This window comes from Cervus canadensis, chromosome X, assembly GCF_019320065.1.
Source record: "Cervus canadensis isolate Bull #8, Minnesota chromosome X, ASM1932006v1, whole genome shotgun sequence".
Lineage (NCBI taxonomy): Eukaryota > Metazoa > Chordata > Mammalia > Artiodactyla > Cervidae > Cervus > Cervus canadensis.
In genome coordinates this window covers 137,366,235-137,383,153 of record NC_057419.1, presented here as the reverse complement: position 1 = coordinate 137,383,153, position 16,919 = coordinate 137,366,235, and the positions used below count along the sequence as shown (strand labels likewise).

Below are 16,919 nucleotides of genomic sequence, written 5' to 3'. Positions count from 1 at the left end.
ATTGAAATGTGGCTATTTGTTGTGCATTATCAAGGTCCACCAGGTCCAGAAGGTCCCCGGGGTCTACCTGGAAGTGGGGGTATTAAAGGAGAAAGAGGTAATCCAGGCCAACCTGGGCAACCTGGTTTGCCTGGTTTGAAAGGTGATCAAGGTCCTCCAGGACTCCAGGTAGGAAATGGGAGTAGATATTTGATGAGAAATGGATGCGGGTGTTTGCATTCAAAATGAGAATTCCAAACTGCATTTTTTTAATTCGCATTTACTGGTCAAGGCTCTTTGCATGGCTTACTGGTGAAGTACAGAGAAAAAGGCAAGTTTCCTGTCTTCTACCAACTAAAGGGACTTTGCTACCTTATAGTTAAAGGCTTCCCCAAAAGATTAACTGGAGTTAATCTTTTAACTGGAGTTCTTGGTGTGTATAGATTTTGATTTGAGAAACTTTGATTTCAGCAAAAGCAGATTATAAAAGGATATGTGTGGTGGGTGTGTGTGTGTGTAAGCACTGCATGTGGATGGGTCCTTCCATAGAGAACTGATCATGGTGAGTGGGGATGTCTTAGACTTTATAGTTAGTCACCTCGCAGCTCCACTGCACAGCTGTGCTTTTGTGTCTATGGAAGGCAGACAGATACTTTGTGTTTCTGTCTTTACCTGTAAAAGGAGAATAATAACATATCCTCACGTCTCTATTCATGCATTTTCCACCTTGGTTTGAGTGACCCAGAAAGTCACATGTTTATTTATGGATCCTCAAAGCCTCCTTCCTTCATTCAGGAGGAGTGTTGTTAGATTTGGCAGCCAAAAGTCTGGGCTCAGTCTTTTAACTTTGACGGCTCCTTTAGAGCAGAAAAAAAATCTAAAGAAAGTGTCTTTAAAGTTTAAAACAACTAACCTTTTCTCCTGTTATTGCTATTTTAGACATCTAGACTTAAAATTTTAATCCTCTCTTTATTCATTCTCTATTCACTCCCTCCCTCATTCATTTCCCATGTACTTCCAGTTTACATGTCACTTTGCCAGATTCAAGATTACTGTCTAATACCAACGTTTTATAAACATGGTATTTTCAAGTTCTATTCATTTTCTTTTATGCAAATTCTTACATTTGTACCCTTTCTAATTTTCATTTTGGAAATAATATTAAACTTATAGAAAAATTTCAAGAATAGTAAAAAAAAAAAACCCTATTTACCTAAGTGGACCAGTTGTTAATGTTTTGCCCCATTTGCTCTCTATGTGTATTTTCTCTGTGTGTATGTGTATAATTATGTATTTTTTTCTGAAATATTTGAGAAGAAGCTGTATCTATCTTGCCCTTTTGGGCTTCCCTGGTAGCTCAGCTGGTAAAGAATCTGCCTACAATGCAGGAGACCTTGATTCGATTCCTGGGTTGAGACGATCCCCTGGAGAAGGGATAAGCTACCCACTCCAGTATTCTTGGGCTTCCCTGGTGGCTCAGATGGTAAAAAACTTCCCTTTAATGTAGGAGACCTGGGTTCGATCCCTAGATTGGGAAGATCCCCTGGAGGAGGGCATGGCAACCCACTCCAGTATTTTTGCCTGGAGAATCCCCATGGACAGAGGAACTTAGAGGGCTACAGTTCATGGGGTCGCAAAGAGTCGGATGTGGCTAAGCACAGCACATCATGCCCTTTTATCACCAAATACCTCCGTGTATAGTATTTCCCCAAATTAAATATATTTCTTTTATATAACCATAGTATAATTCTCAACTTCAAGAACATCAATGTGACATTTTTATTTCTAACCATGTATTCCAGTTGTATCTGTTGACTTAGTAATACCCTTTATAGCACTTCCCTCCCTCCAAAATAGGATCTAGACCAAACCATGCATTACCTTTAACTATTATATCTCTTTATTCTCTCTCAATCGGAAACAGTTTCTAAACCTATTTTTTTCTTTCATGATCTGGGCATTTTTGAAGAAATGTGTGTAGCCCCTTCCCATTAAAAAAAGAATGTTTCTTCTTTTGGCTGCTGTTTCTTCATAATTAGATTGAGGATGTGCATCCCCAGATGGAATACTCCATGAGTGGTGTGTTCTCAGATATGGAGGCCCACCATATTCATCTGCCCTTAATTAGTTATCTTAATTTTTATTTTCCCATTAAGTTGTTACCTGGTTTCTCCACTATATGGTTACTGTTTTTCCCCTTGTAACTAATAAGCAAAACTACAGGAAGACACATTAAGATCATACAAATATACTATTCCACATCAGAATTTCTCCTTAGAATATCTATTTATGATTTCTGCCTTAACCGTTCAATTCTGTGATAGTGGCAACTGATGATTGTTCCACTCTAGCACTGCCTCCACATATACCACTTGGCCCTTCTGTAACCAAGAGCCTCCCTTCTCTTCCATTTATTGTCTATTTGTTATCATCATAGACTCATAAACTCATTCTTTTCAATGATTTGTAATTTTTAAACTATCCTTACTTATTTTGATTCTCAAACTGTCCTAGATTTGGGAGCTCCTTCAAGCTGGATCCTATGACTTTATGACATGGCAGCCTTTTTAAGCTGTTTCTTACATTTTTGCTTAAGATGTTCTAGCCTTGTCTCTTTTTTTGTTATTATTAGTAAGCTTCATTCTTCCACACTTACTCTTCCTTTAGGTTCATTCTAGAGTTATTCTCAACTCTTCCTCTTCCCATCGTTTTCCTGGCCCTCAAACCCAATTAATTAACAAGCCTACTCTATTTTTTGCTTAGTCTGTCAGACTTTATCACTTTTTGGATTTTAATTCACACACTTACTACATCAGGGCTACACTCAAAGAAGTGCCTTCATTAATGATAATAAAATATTATTGTCATTATCTAATTACCCTTATATTATAAATAATATAATACAGCTATTATAGAATAATAACTACCATTAAGTACACATCATAACCAATCAGTTTTCTCAGTACTTAATATGAATTATCTCATTTAATCCTCACAACAACTTCATGAAGTAGATACTGTTATTTTCTCTGTTAGAGGTAAGGAAATGATGCATCAAAAAGGATAAACAATCAACTCAATATCACACAAGCTAGTAAAAGGTGAACTGAGATTTGAATCCTAAAAGTTTGACTCTAGAGCCAGTGCTGCAAATCACTATGCAATACCACCTATGCTCTCACTTCCTTCCCTGCCCCCAATATTGTTCTAAAATTAATGATTTTATTTATTCAGGGTAACCCTGGCCGGCCAGGTCTCAATGGAATGAAAGGAGATCCTGGTCTCCCTGGTGTTCCAGGATTTCCAGGTATTTGAAGGGATGTTTTGCAGTTTCCCCTTTTACATTAAATTCCTTTGGGAGAAGACACACAATTCCTGATTTGGCTGGGTAAAGGTTATGGCCCTGTTGCTTTGCTGTGCGATTATACCTTCTTTGTAGGCATGAAAGGACCCAGTGGATTACCTGGTTCAACTGGCCCTGAGGGGGATCCAGGACTTATTGGCCCACCAGGTAAGACTTATTTCTGGAGCTAGTTATACCTGATACTTAAATTCATTGAAGAATTTGAAAGTTTGCATTCTGCCTTTCAGCTAAAACTTTCAGTCTCAGTCCCCAACAACTGAGGGGGAATAGGTAGGACTCTCCCTCTTCTTATTATATTAATCTCTCAAGTTCTCTGTTTCAATAATGTATATCAAAAACAGACCTTTTAAATTTAAGATAGATACAGGACCAACAAGAATGCTTCACTGAGGGTTTTTTTTTTTTAACCTTTTATACTAACTCTCCCATATTCAATTGAACAGATCACAAGAGCAAGTCTCATAGGTATGTTTCTATATTTTTAATATGAAAATAGTTCCTTTTGCTGAGAGACTTACAGAGATTTCCTGTAAACTATGAAACAGGGTATCTACTAGATTCCTCTACTAGTTAGTTCAGTGGCTCCCTTGACAAACTCAACAAACAAGATCTGCAAATGACATTAGAATCAGAATGGACTCATCAGGAAACAGAACTGTCTTCCCTTGACACCAGTGTTCACAGATTTTCAATGGATTAGATTTTCTAATAACCAAATCACGCTTCAAGGCTTGAAAATAGGGACTATATGCCTAATTTGTCCATAGACCCTAATCCATGGACAAATAAGACCCTAAGAAATGATTTGTTGTTGTTTTTTTTCCAGCTCTTTGGGGTAAATAAAGGTAATTTTCCCAAACAGATTTCTGTTGGACATAGTAGATTCCAATACATGTAACTTATTTCTCTCAAACCAATTCTTATTCTGATCTGAGGTTTATTTTGGCATTCATTCTTTTCAACCTTTCTCTTCCCTACCTTCACCTTTATGTATTTTGCCTCTTAGGTCCCCCTGGATTACCTGGTCCTTCAGGACAAAGTATTGTAATCAAAGGAGATGCTGGCCCACCAGGGATTCCAGGCCAGCCTGGATTAAAAGGTTTACAAGGACTCCCAGGACCTCAGGGTTTACCAGGTACCTTTGTAGATCATCTTTTTTAAGCCTTATATATTTGCAAACATTTCCCTCATTCTCCTTTCACTTGTTAGAGTTTGTCTCTGACCACAGGAGTCTCAGCAGCTAGTAGAATACTATACCACCATAGGTCACACTTTCTTTTTGAACCTTTGTTGAAAAGGTTCATTTCTCACGCCCTAATTTCTTTTAGGCCCAGTCCACTTTCTTCTCGCTCATCTGGCTATCCTAATTGAATGATTAGGTTAATGTTTTTAAAATCTCTATAATGAAATTCATATGCATTAAGATCTGATGCTTTCTCTGTCCCAACCACAAGAAGGATAGAAGGCTGATTTGATGGGCTGTTAGTTTCCACGCTGTGAGGTCTTACGATTTTAAACTAAATCCTGTCTAGTTGGCCATTTCACTCTATACTTGCAACCAACTGTGATTCTAAAAGAAAACTAGAAACTAACTTCAGTCTTTCCAATTTATTAGTGGCTTAACAGCAGTCTTTTCATAAATGAAGTGTAGCAATAGCCTTGCCTTTTGTTGGGATATAATAAAAGTTGGGCCTTGTGCTATGTCTTGTTCTGAAGGCAAGGAGGACACAACTGCCATATTATAGAAATCTCCACAGAGGCGAATGGATTGTTTAAAATTAAACCTAAATCCTTGTCTGTATCTTTTCATCCTGGGCTTGAACTATTCTTTCATTTATCTGAATTAAAGACAAAACCAGATTATGAATTCAGTGCCACTCATGGATGTCAAGTGTCCCAGCTCTATCTGGATGTGAATTTATTCTATGCACATTTGAAAACCCTATTGCTTTCTCCCGTAGGTCCAATTGGCCCTCCAGGAGATCCTGGACGCAATGGGCTCCCTGGCTTTGATGGTGCAGGAGGACGCAAAGGAGACCCAGGTTTACCAGGCCAGCCAGGTGAGACAAGTAAAACACTGCTGCTGATAGTAGTTTTAAGTCTGGGAGACCTCTGGACATATGGCCTCCAATTGGAGCTGTGAAAGCCTCCTCTTGAGAGAGCACAGCTAGCTGGGGAGTCTGTTGCTTGGGAAAAATAGGATGACACAGATTTGCCAGTATAAGAGAAATACAGGAAGGTTGTTTTCATTTTAAATGTTTTTACAGCCCTAGAAAATCAGTTTTTCCTCAAAATGAGGATTTTTCAGGTACTTATTGTACTTAACTGTTCTGATAAATTTCAGTGTTTTTACAACTGTAGATAATGTAAATATAACTCTAAATAACAAATATAAAGATTGGTGTTGGTAAAGCAAACAAAAAAACCAGCAGTAGCAACAAAGCAGATTGGTGCTGTCTATGTTGCTCCTAGAACCAACACCCTGCCATTTCATTAACTGTCTTTCTAGGGAAGAAACAAGTCAGTGTCACTTTCATCACATACAGGCATTGCTGTGATATTTCCCCCAGGTGAAAATCTATACACACAGTGGCCGAAGGCCTGTATATAGAGAATTTTTTAAAAATAAGCTCAAATCGAGTGGGCAAATAGAGAACAGAAACAAGTGACAGATTGAAATTAGACATTTTAAAAAATTTCCTTAGAGTACCCTGCCTATTCTCTAAACAAGAATGTATGCCTGAGAATAATTCCCCAGACAGATTCAAAGGATAATGTTTTTCAGCACTGAAGCTGGCAGACTGACAGCAACCACACCCTTCCTTTCTAAGTGATGAACTAAACAGCAGGCTGAGATTTTGTCATGGGGTTTGGACTCCTTTAGTATAGTGAGAGACTAGATAACATACAAATTCCCCAAATGAGCATCACTTCTTCCCATCTAGTGTTCCATTTACTCGGTATTTATTTAGTGCCTGATGCCATCAACCAATTCCAGAAGGGAAAAAAAAAAAAAACTTTTAAGTCTCTTTGAGGACAGGGACCACGTTTTGTTTCTCTCCAAATCTGTGATATCTGACAATGCCTGTGTAGACATTCTATAAATATTGACTAAATTAACTAATCAAACGAGGTCATAATGTTTTGTCAGTAGCCATAATAGTGAATCAGAGCTCACTTAATTTTGTATACCGATGGTTTTTTGGAAAATAGGTACTCGTGGCTTGGATGGTCCCCCTGGGCCAGATGGATTGCAGGGTCCTCCAGGTCCCCCTGGAACCTCTTCTATTGCCCATGGGTTTCTCATCACACGTCACAGCCAGACAACAGATGCTCCACAATGCCCGCAGGGAACCATCCAGGTGTATGAAGGCTTTTCTCTCCTGTATGTACAAGGAAATAAAAGAGCTCATGGTCAAGACTTGGGTGAGATAATCAGCATCTTATTTCTTACTATGCATTTCTGTTTTGTTTTTAAAATCTTGTTAGGTTCTAGAGTAACCTTGGACAAAGTGCATCTTTATTCTTTCACTCTCAGTCAGTCGCTCTTTTGCAACCCAATAGACTGCAGCCTGCCAGGCTCCTCTGTCCGTGGGATTTTCCAGGCACGAATATTGGAATAGGTAGCCATTTCCTTCTCCAAGGGATCTTCCTGACCCAGGGATCAAACCCCAGTCTCCTGCATTGCAGGCAGATTCTTTACCATCTGAGCCACCTTATGTAGAATCTTTTTCTAATTTTACAATCGACAAATCTTCATTGTAAATATACTCTTATCTTTTAGATAATGTTCTCTACTTTTTCTCCTTTCAGTCCATTCTCTCTTTACTGTGAGAATCTAATTTCTACCCATAATCAAGCTTATAAATGTTAAACTCCTAATCTAGTAAGTGGACAGGAAGCATTATAAGTTTTTGAATATCATGAAATTCACAAATGTAATGCAAAGAAAAAATGGGATCTCTTATCCACTATGTCCCTATAACTTCAAAATGTGTGTATTTGGTCAAGCAAGGGCTGTCATAGTATGTATTCTGATGCAGAGACTATAAACTAGACCTGACTCAAATACAGCTTAGGCCTCAGCCATAGGAACATCATGATAGTATCCAATATATCAAGCATGATACAGGATTGCAGGGTCTATGCCAGGGCTCATTCAGGGATCAAATTGGAGATATCTTGATGCCTAGGCAAAGAATAAAAATAAGAGGTTTGATGTTATGGAAGCAATCACCTCACTAAATACATACATAGTCTGTGCTGAATTAGTGAAAGGACTATGGTGTATAAAAAAGATGGTAGTGGTGGAGGAACCAGACAATACTGAAAATGTTCTGTCTGAAAAAACAAAATGCATACCCAGAATCATTAGTCTATTAAAACTTTATAGTTTCAAAATATGAGAGTATTGAGAGTTCATGAGATCACCCTATCTTTGAATGCTTAGAGACTATAACCAGAATTCTGCATCACTGTAGGTAGCCTACAGCATAAATGCAACCAAACACCCATGTTCTCATCATTATAGACCTTCCTTTTATGCACATCCTCCTATTCTCTTCTTTCTGAGACCCAGAGATATTTCCATCCCTGTCCCTAATTAGTAATGTTAGTTTTATTTTCAATTTATAATTAAAAAGCACTTTCAGGGACTTCCTGGCAGTCCAGTGGGAAGGACTCTGCGCTTCAACTGCAAGGGGCAAGGGTTTAGTCCCTGGTCAGGGAACTGAGATCCCACAAATCATGTGGTATAGACAAAAAGAAAAGCACTTTCAAAAAAAAAAAAAGAAAAGCACTTTCATATTCATTAGACAATTTGATTTTCAAAACTAAAATAATCAAGAAAGATATAGGGCAAGTATTGTATTTATGTATATATATACACATACACACAAACTGGCTAAGAGGTTAAGTGACTTATTCAATGCAATGGACTGCCAGGGAAGTCTCTGAAAGTGTTTTTTAATTATAAATTAATTTAAAAATAAGACTAGCGTTACTAATTAGAGACAGGGATGGAAATATCTCTGGTCTCAGAATCACAAAAGAATATATATGTATGCATATTTATATATATTCTTTTCTATTATGATGCATCTCAGGATATTGAATGTAGTTCCCTGTGCTATACAATAGGAACTTATTGTTTATATATTCAATATGTAATGGTTTGCATCTATTAACCCCAAACTCCCATTCCATCCCTCCCCAAACCCCTTCTCTGCTGGGCAGCCAGAAGTCTGTTCTTTGTGTCTGTGAATCTGCCTCTGTTTTGAAGATAGGTTTGTTTGTAGCACCTACCAATTGCAAACCCATCCATTTTTCAATTATGTCAGTTTTCTTATTTGTTCTCACATGATTTCTAGTCATTCACCTCTCTGAGCTATTTTTTTTTCCTCTGAAAAAAAAGTAAAAAACAAAGTATAAATTAGGCTAAATCAATGATTTTCCACCTGGGAAACTTTTGCAAAGATTCATAGGCCCATTCCAAAACTATAATATAAAAATTCCCAGTGATTCTGACAATCCATCAATTTTAAGAATTATTGATCTTTTATAAATCATCTTCAGTCTGAGATAAGCATACCTCATTGGATACATGAGGAATTTCCAATGTATAATTTTAATGGAATTAGTTTACAAATCCTCAACTTTCTCCTAAAGTTGAACTGCCTGTGTATATGCTTTAGATAATCTCTTTTCCTATATCCTCTTTCACTACCACCCATCTCCTATATTATAAAAGACTCATACCATGGCATATTGCCTTGAAACATAAAAACCTCTAAGAAGAAAAAAAAAACCTCTAAGAGACAAATTCAGAGGAATAATTCAAAATAATGGCTTTGTTATAGTCTCTGTTAACTCAGGTTCTATAATTCACTTCTAATCCATCTCATTAGAAAATGCATTTCTAATAAAAATTTAATTTTTAGTCAGTGTCAAAATTTATAATAACCTATTTTTTGATCATTGTGAATTAATAGTAATTATGATGACCATTCAAAGCAATATGTAACATGTAAAGCCTTAGGGTCACAGAATATCAAATTATTTTAAATTCTTGTTTCAGAGAATATGATTGGATCCTCAGTAAAAGACGTTGAATAATAAAAAAAAATACATTAAGATAAAACTGCGAGAGAAGTGGAATGGAAATACAATGCAAAAGGAGCATTGTATAATTTCCAATTGTTAAAGATGAGTTTCTGTACTTTTAAAAAGGTTTATTGTTAGGTTTCAAATAATTACATTGGATACATTTAAAAGAGTGATGTCAAAGTTTGTTTTTAAATATAAATATTCACAAAACACTAGAAATGACAGCTGGTAATGTTGAAATGTGGTTTGCAAAATCCAGACTCCAGTATTACCAAGTATAGAAGGGTGGATTTGGATCTAAGAGACAATAATATCTTAATAACTGGCACAGTAGCAATTTAAACTTCTGATGAAAAATTTGAGGTGTCAACTTAAAAATGTGAGGGAGGTGCATCATTTTTCATCATTCTTTGTGAGTAAATGAGAAAAGAAAAGCCTGATCGTAGGTAGAGATATTATTGTCCCTACCAGCTCAGAAATTTCAACGCTCTAGTTCCTTTCTTTTTTTCCCCCCTCGCATCTTTCCTTTCTCCATCATTTGTTTTTCCCCCTTGTATTATTTACTTCCAAACCTGTCCATGGTTGCTGTGCATATTAGTGAGCACTATAATTGTCCCTAGGCTTAAAGATGTGGGGAACCCACATAAGACACATACTAGGAATGTCTTAGAAGAAGGGAGGGCATACTGGAGAGGAAATAGTGGTATCATATTATAAGGACTAAGTGTGTACCCTTCATTTTTGCATAATAAATTACTCAATATTCTCCATAAGGCACCATTGTTTATAAGATGCATCACTGGTTTGAAAACAGTGTTGGGGAATATGTAATGAGCTAGCACAATAAATGTCTACATAAGTTGTAAGATATATCCTGATTTTAGAAATGTTAAAATATGAGTAAATGTACACCTTATAATTGAAGAATTAAAGTGTAGTTATCATCTAGAAAGTGAAAGTGTTAGTCACAGTCATGTCAGACTGTTTGTGACCCCATGGACTATCGTCCACCAGTCTCCTCTGTCCATGGAATTCTCCAGGCGAGAATATTGGAGTGTGTTGCCATTTCCTTCTCCAGGGGATCTTCCTGACCCAGGTATCAATCATGGGTCTCCTGCATTGCAGGCAGACTCTTTACTGACTGAGTTACCAGAGAAGACCTGGTTATCATCTAAGAGATAGGGAAAAGTTACTCTTTGAAAGGTTGTTTGTTAGTATGTTAGAAGAAACTAATTATCATGACACTTTTCCTTTTTCTCCCTATTTCTTCCCAGGAACAGCTGGCAGCTGCCTTCGTCGTTTCAGTACCATGCCTTTCATGTTCTGCAACATCAATAATGTTTGCAACTTTGCTTCAAGAAATGATTATTCTTACTGGCTCTCCACCCCAGAGCCCATGCCAATGAGCATGGAACCCCTGAAGGGCCAGAGCATCCAGCCATTCATTAGTCGGTGAGACATGGGTATACCATTGACATTTGCTGATCTCCAGTTAGTTTAGCTAGTTAGAAATGAGTCCAAAGATAATAATCTGACCATATTCCTCTCAGGTTAGGTAGAACAGAGGAACCTTTATAATGTTCAATTCAATATGTAGTTTGATCCATATTTATTGGGGATCTTCTTTTGACCAGGACCAGTGATATACTAGTGTAATATAAAAAAAATAACCCTCAAAATCTAGTTATTAGGCAACTATACATAAATTAATATGTATCAGGCTTGGGCTCAATGCTGCAATAAATCTAATAAAGTATTAGGAAAGGGATATTTAATTCCAACTGGAGAAATCTGAGATGACTATATGGAAGAAATGTGTTTTGAACTGCTTAGCCCTTTAAGGATGTAAAGGACTTGAGACAGGCATTTATAATGGAGAAGAGCATTCTAGGTAGAGAAAATGGGAATGGATTTGTAGACTGATGTGTCTAGAATATATTACTAGTGTCCAAAGGGTGGAGAGGGAGAAGAGATTGGAAAGTTAATTTGGATCCAGTCAGTAGAAGGCTTTCAGTGTCAGGTTTTAGTTTGAAATTTATTTGGTATATAATGGGGACCTCTGAAGTTTTTGAGCTACATTTCATGGAAGATTACAGAAGCATCAATGTGTAACATGATTCCAGAGGGGATAATCCAGAGGTAGAGAGACCAGGTAGATTAGGCATATTGCTATTGTCCTTGTAGGAGTGGTTTGGAACTCTCAGTGGGGGTACATTTATCACATTAATAGAATAAATAAGATTTAGCAATTGATTAGTTATGGGAAGGAAAAGTGATAGCTGAGACTTAGAGCATGAGTATCTTTTTTCTTTTTCTTTTTTTTTTTTTTTTTGAGCATGAGTGTCTTAAGAGGAGGGAGGTACTGTTAATAAAGATTTCCTCGAATGTTGCCACATTAGAACCTGGGTAAAACTCTACCTCCTAAGCATATTAGGTATTGCCATTTTCATTCTGATCATGACCCAATTGATCTAGGAGTCTAGTAACCATAAAGGATGAATCATTGGAAACTTTAGTTTCTTTGACATTAAATATAAAGGTTAAGCCTAGTTTAGCCACTCTTAATAGCAAATTCATGGAGCCCTTTTCAGTATATTTGCTTCAATCCTTTGGGAATTCATTTTTTTAATGAATGAAATAAAACTATCTTTATTCACAGGTGACATGATAGTCTACATAGAAAATCCTACCCTTTCCCTCACAAATCTAGAAAATATTTTCTAGTACTAACAAGTGAATCTATTAAAGTTGCAGGATATATAACAATCAATTATATTCCTATGATAGAAAAATTATTTGCAGTTGCCACCCAAACATGAAATACCTAGAATAAGATGAACAAAAGCTGTACAAATATTACAAAAACATTTGTAAACTAAAAATCTACAAAACACTGATAAAAATTTTTTTAAAAGAGCTAAGTAACTATAGAGATATACTATATTCAGGGAATGCAATATGCAATATTTTTGACATGTCAATTCTGCCCAAATTGATCCACAGATTCAGTATAATCCTTATCAAAATTCTATAAGGTTTTTATATTTCTTGTAGAAATTGGCAAGCTGATAATAAAAATTATATGGAAAAGCAAAGGGCATAGAGGAGCCCAAATAATTTTGATAGGGAAGAACAGAGTCAAAGGACTCACATTTCCTGACGGTGTGAATTACTACAAAACTACAGTAATTAAGATAGTATAAAATTGGTGTTAGGAGAGGCATATAGATTAACATAAAAAACAGGGAATTAAAAAATGGATTCAAATTCATATCATTAACAGATGAGTACAAAACAGGTATTCAGATAATTTTATAAAGAAGGGATAATCTTTTCAACAAATGGTGCTGAAACTACTGGATAGTCATATGCAGTGAATAAATAAAAAAGATCCATAACCTCACACCTTACATATATACAAAAATCAACTTTAAATGGATCATAGGCCTAAAGGTAAAACCAAAACTACGTTAAGTTTTCAAGGAGAGGGTAGGGTAAAATCTTTATGAGTTTAGTAAAGATCTCCTAGACAGGGACAAGAAGAATAAATCATAAAAAAATGATAAATAGGGCTGCTTCTGGGAATTCATTTTTGTGCATGTGATTTTTTTTTCAACAGTTCCAACTCTATGGAGTAAAAGATCCCCTAAAGGCATTCCCTATTTGGTAGATTAACTTTGCCAAATTGGTTTAGTCATACTTCAAAAGGTCCCCTCTTGCTCTTTATTAAAGATTTGGTAGACTTAGCTGCACTTGACTTGATTTTATAGACAAGTACCCAGACACCACATCTCCAAGTGCCTTGGTACTTGTCCAGTATTCTGCATATGTTGTACTTCTAAAGAGATAGCCAAATGGTTAATAAATATCCCTTGGGCCAAAAATAATGGACAGGGATTAAGAAAGTGTCTTGTTTCTTATCTTCTTCAGTTTACCAGACATTGTTCTTAGCACAGTTTCAGTAGTACTGAATGTCTACCCTCAAGTTGAGCACTTTGACAGCAAGTAGTATGTGCAATACGCCAAGCCAAACTCTTGCAGCAGTTATGACATTGACTATTGCAAGTATGAATACAAGTTTAGGGCAGGATGGAAAATGAAAATGCCATAGCAGTGGTTCTGTGGTTTCTTTAAAAAAGAAAAAACTTACAGGTTTCATTTATAACTTTATTATGTATACTGGGAGGCTGGGCTTATGCAAAAGCAGTCCTCAAAGTACATTTTTCTCCTCTTTTTCTGAGCACTGTAGACCCCTTGATGGGATTTTATAACAGGAAGGCTTCCAAAGAAGAGGGACTGCTATTTCCTATGTGCTCACTCTGTAGATTGTGTTCCTTCTGTGTTCCTTACCAGATGTGCAGTATGTGAAGCTCCGGCCGTGGTGATTGCAGTCCACAGTCAGACCATCCAGATTCCCCGTTGTCCTCAGGGATGGGATTCTCTCTGGATTGGTTATTCCTTCATGATGGTATGAATCACTCTTCCTTGGCTTTGTCATCCTAGCTAACTGTCCATCATATCTGCATTTCTTCCTAATATGAGGAATCCCTGTCATTTGAACCTCGTATAGCTTCTATCCAAGCACTGTGTTCCCTTTCATACATTTGCTGGAACAGATTTTCACAATCTATCTGTTTCTTTTGTTGAGAACCTTTGGTGTGGATACTGTTCTCTTACCTTTGGCTCTATTTACTTCACTGGATTTGAATATTTGGCCAAGGTCAGAAGACAATGGCACCCCACTCCAGTGCTCTTGCCTGGAAAATCCCATGGACAGAGGAGCCTGGTAGGCTGCAGTCCATGGGGTCGCAAAGAGTCGGACATAACTGAGCGATTTCACTTTCACTTTTCATTTTCATGCATTGGAGAAGGCAATGGCAACCCACTCCAGTGTTCTTGCCTGGAGAATCCCAGGGACGGGGGAGCCTGGTGGGCTGCCGTCTATGGGGTCGCACAGAGTCGGACACGACTAAAGCGACTTAGCAGCAGCAGCAGCAGCACTTATCTTTGGATACTCACTAAGGTTCATGGGTATTGTGGCACATTTTCCCTTGTCTTTTCTAGCACACAAGTGCAGGGGCAGAGGGCTCAGGCCAAGCCCTGGCCTCCCCTGGTTCCTGCCTAGAAGAGTTTCGTTCAGCTCCCTTCATTGAGTGTCATGGGCGGGGGACCTGCAACTATTACGCCAACTCCTACAGCTTTTGGCTGGCGACTGTAGATGTGTCAGACATGTTCAGGTAAGGTGCTTATGGCTTTAGTTTAGGTCGTAAGCTTCCTTCAGAGGTGCTGGAGGAAGAGAGAGGCAGCTTGTGAATGGTTTATACCCAACAAATGTTAGAAATTTAGTGGACCGTGTCCTTTATTCTTACTTGTTCTCCTCATATACCAGACTCAGGTCAGAAAAACATACTTGACTAATAATAGGTGTATGTGGTTTGAGATGTCATGATGATAATTCTTTAAAAGCAAAACAGAGCAGGAAAAGATTATGTGATCTTCTCAATAACACATGAGCAACTGTTCGACTAGACTGAAGCCACCCTAGAAACTGAAGTAATCTGTGTTGTTTCCCCAGTCCAGTAGTTTCTTTCCCAGGATGCTTTCAAGGTTTTCATCCAAGTATTTGAATGAGTAAGGCTACCTGTAATATATGTGCCTGCAGGGGACTTTATTCTATTGGGTATTTTTCAATTTCTATTTTTATATGTTGCTTCTTTTTGAGTTATTAACATTTTTCTTATGTATTATCTTTCTGTAACCATTATGTGTTATGTATTATCATCTATTAATCATCAATTGCCCAGATCCCCCTCATTCTAGGACTGTTAGAAAAATGTATAAGAGAAAGAGAGGGAGAGACAAATAGACAAGGATGAGAGTGGTGGGGAGGAGAGTCACAAAGATACCTATGACCACTAATGGCTCTTAGGCCATACCAGTCATTGCACTAGATTGCATTGCTCAAAAGTTAACCATTAAGTCAGCTACTTAAACACAATATAATGTTTAAGTATGAATTGAACCAATAATATAATTAAAATACCAGAAAAGGCTAATTTTATAGTCTTGTTTTTTTATTTCCCAGCAAACCTCAATCAGAAACGCTGAAAGCAGGAGACTTGAGGACACGTATTAGCCGATGTCAAGTGTGCATGAAGAGGACATAACATTTTGAAGAATTATTTGTGTGTTTTTAAATGTGATATATATATATATATATACATATATATATATAAAATTCCCAGGATGCAATGTCTCACTCTCCCCAACTTTACCACTGCTGCCACCAATGGTGCTACTATATATGACCAAGAGAACATGCTGACTAATAAATCATGAAGATTCAGATGTACCTCAGCAATGTGCCAGAGCAAAGTCTCTATTATTTTTCTACAAACGAAATGAGGAAATGAATTTACTTTTTGGGTCCAGAATGACTTTCTCCAAGGATTATAAGATGAAGATTATATATTTTGCCCAGTAACTAAAATGGCACGTTAAAAATTCAATTAAGAGAAGAATCACACTGAGTAAAATAAAAGACTGCAGTTTGGGGGAAGAATTATTTTTCATGGTGCTACTAATCCTACTGTATCCCAGTTTTTTAATATAAAAGTGTTAAGCTTATTTTGCTCTGTAAGTAAAGAATGTGTATATTGTGTAAACAGCCTTTTAGCTCAAAATGTTGAGTCATTTAGAGGTCACCTGACATGAATCACTTTTACAGAAAACTTAGGAAAACCTAGAATACAGACAGCAAGATATTATATCCAGGTTTATCAAAGTGAGAGTTTATATTCTTGCATCAAGTCACTACTGAGAGTAAATTTGAGTTTTTTTCCCTAAGTTCTCATTTGACTTTTTTAAAAAAAGGTCATTTTTAGTCACTTTAATCAGAATTTTAAATGTACATGTTACATACCAAATTATAATATCTAATGATGCAACTTCTCTTTTGCTATTTTCTCCAAGACACTCAACGCTAGATGCCCCCCTCTTTGATGTTTCTTACATCTTGATTTTGCTCATCCCTGACTGGGCAAATTCTCCCATATAATTTTGTGAAACAAAAACATTTATAAAGTTGATGATTCTCTTCCCTGTGCTTTTTACATAAGAATTAATCTCCTGTGGTCTCTGCTTGTTCAAGAACTGGGAAGACAATACTTAATTTGTCTTCTCTCTTCAATTACAAAGCCAACTGATATTTCTTACTGTTTTATTTTAAACACTGTTATAGTCATAGAACACCTTATTTCCCTAGCTGTCATCTTCTCACTTAATGTTTTTAACTCACCATTGTCAATTTAATTAAAGATATCATATATTAAGGATGATTTGTTGTGTATCTCTTCAGCCTATGTGTAAAAATACTGCTCATTTACAGATAGACCACACTTCTGCACATCACCAAGTAATCGCCCTTCTCAGAGAACCATTTAGAGCAGTTCAAAAGCAAAAGAGGTTTCTG

General features: G+C 36.9%; 1 protein-coding gene across 5 annotated transcripts in view; it reads left to right on the top strand.

Annotated features, from left to right (window-relative positions):
• COL4A5 (collagen type IV alpha 5 chain) overlaps positions 1-16,785 on the top strand; it is a 240,450-nt gene extending 223,665 nt beyond the window's left edge. For all 5 annotated transcript variants that reach the window (XM_043459101.1, XM_043459098.1, XM_043459100.1 and 2 more), the window contains 10 exons: positions 35-168; positions 3,214-3,286; positions 3,419-3,490; positions 4,350-4,478; positions 5,305-5,403; positions 6,557-6,769; positions 10,723-10,900; positions 13,802-13,916; positions 14,513-14,685; positions 15,534-16,785. In XM_043459101.1, coding sequence (XP_043315036.1) covers positions 35-168; positions 3,214-3,286; positions 3,419-3,490; positions 4,350-4,478; positions 5,305-5,403; positions 6,557-6,769; positions 10,723-10,900; positions 13,802-13,916; positions 14,513-14,685; positions 15,534-15,615 — 1,268 coding nt within the window. In that variant the 3' untranslated portion in view covers positions 15,616-16,785. The remainder of the gene's footprint in view (positions 1-34; positions 169-3,213; positions 3,287-3,418; positions 3,491-4,349; positions 4,479-5,304; positions 5,404-6,556; positions 6,770-10,722; positions 10,901-13,801; positions 13,917-14,512; positions 14,686-15,533) is intronic.
• Positions 16,786-16,919: the final 134 nt, after the last annotated feature.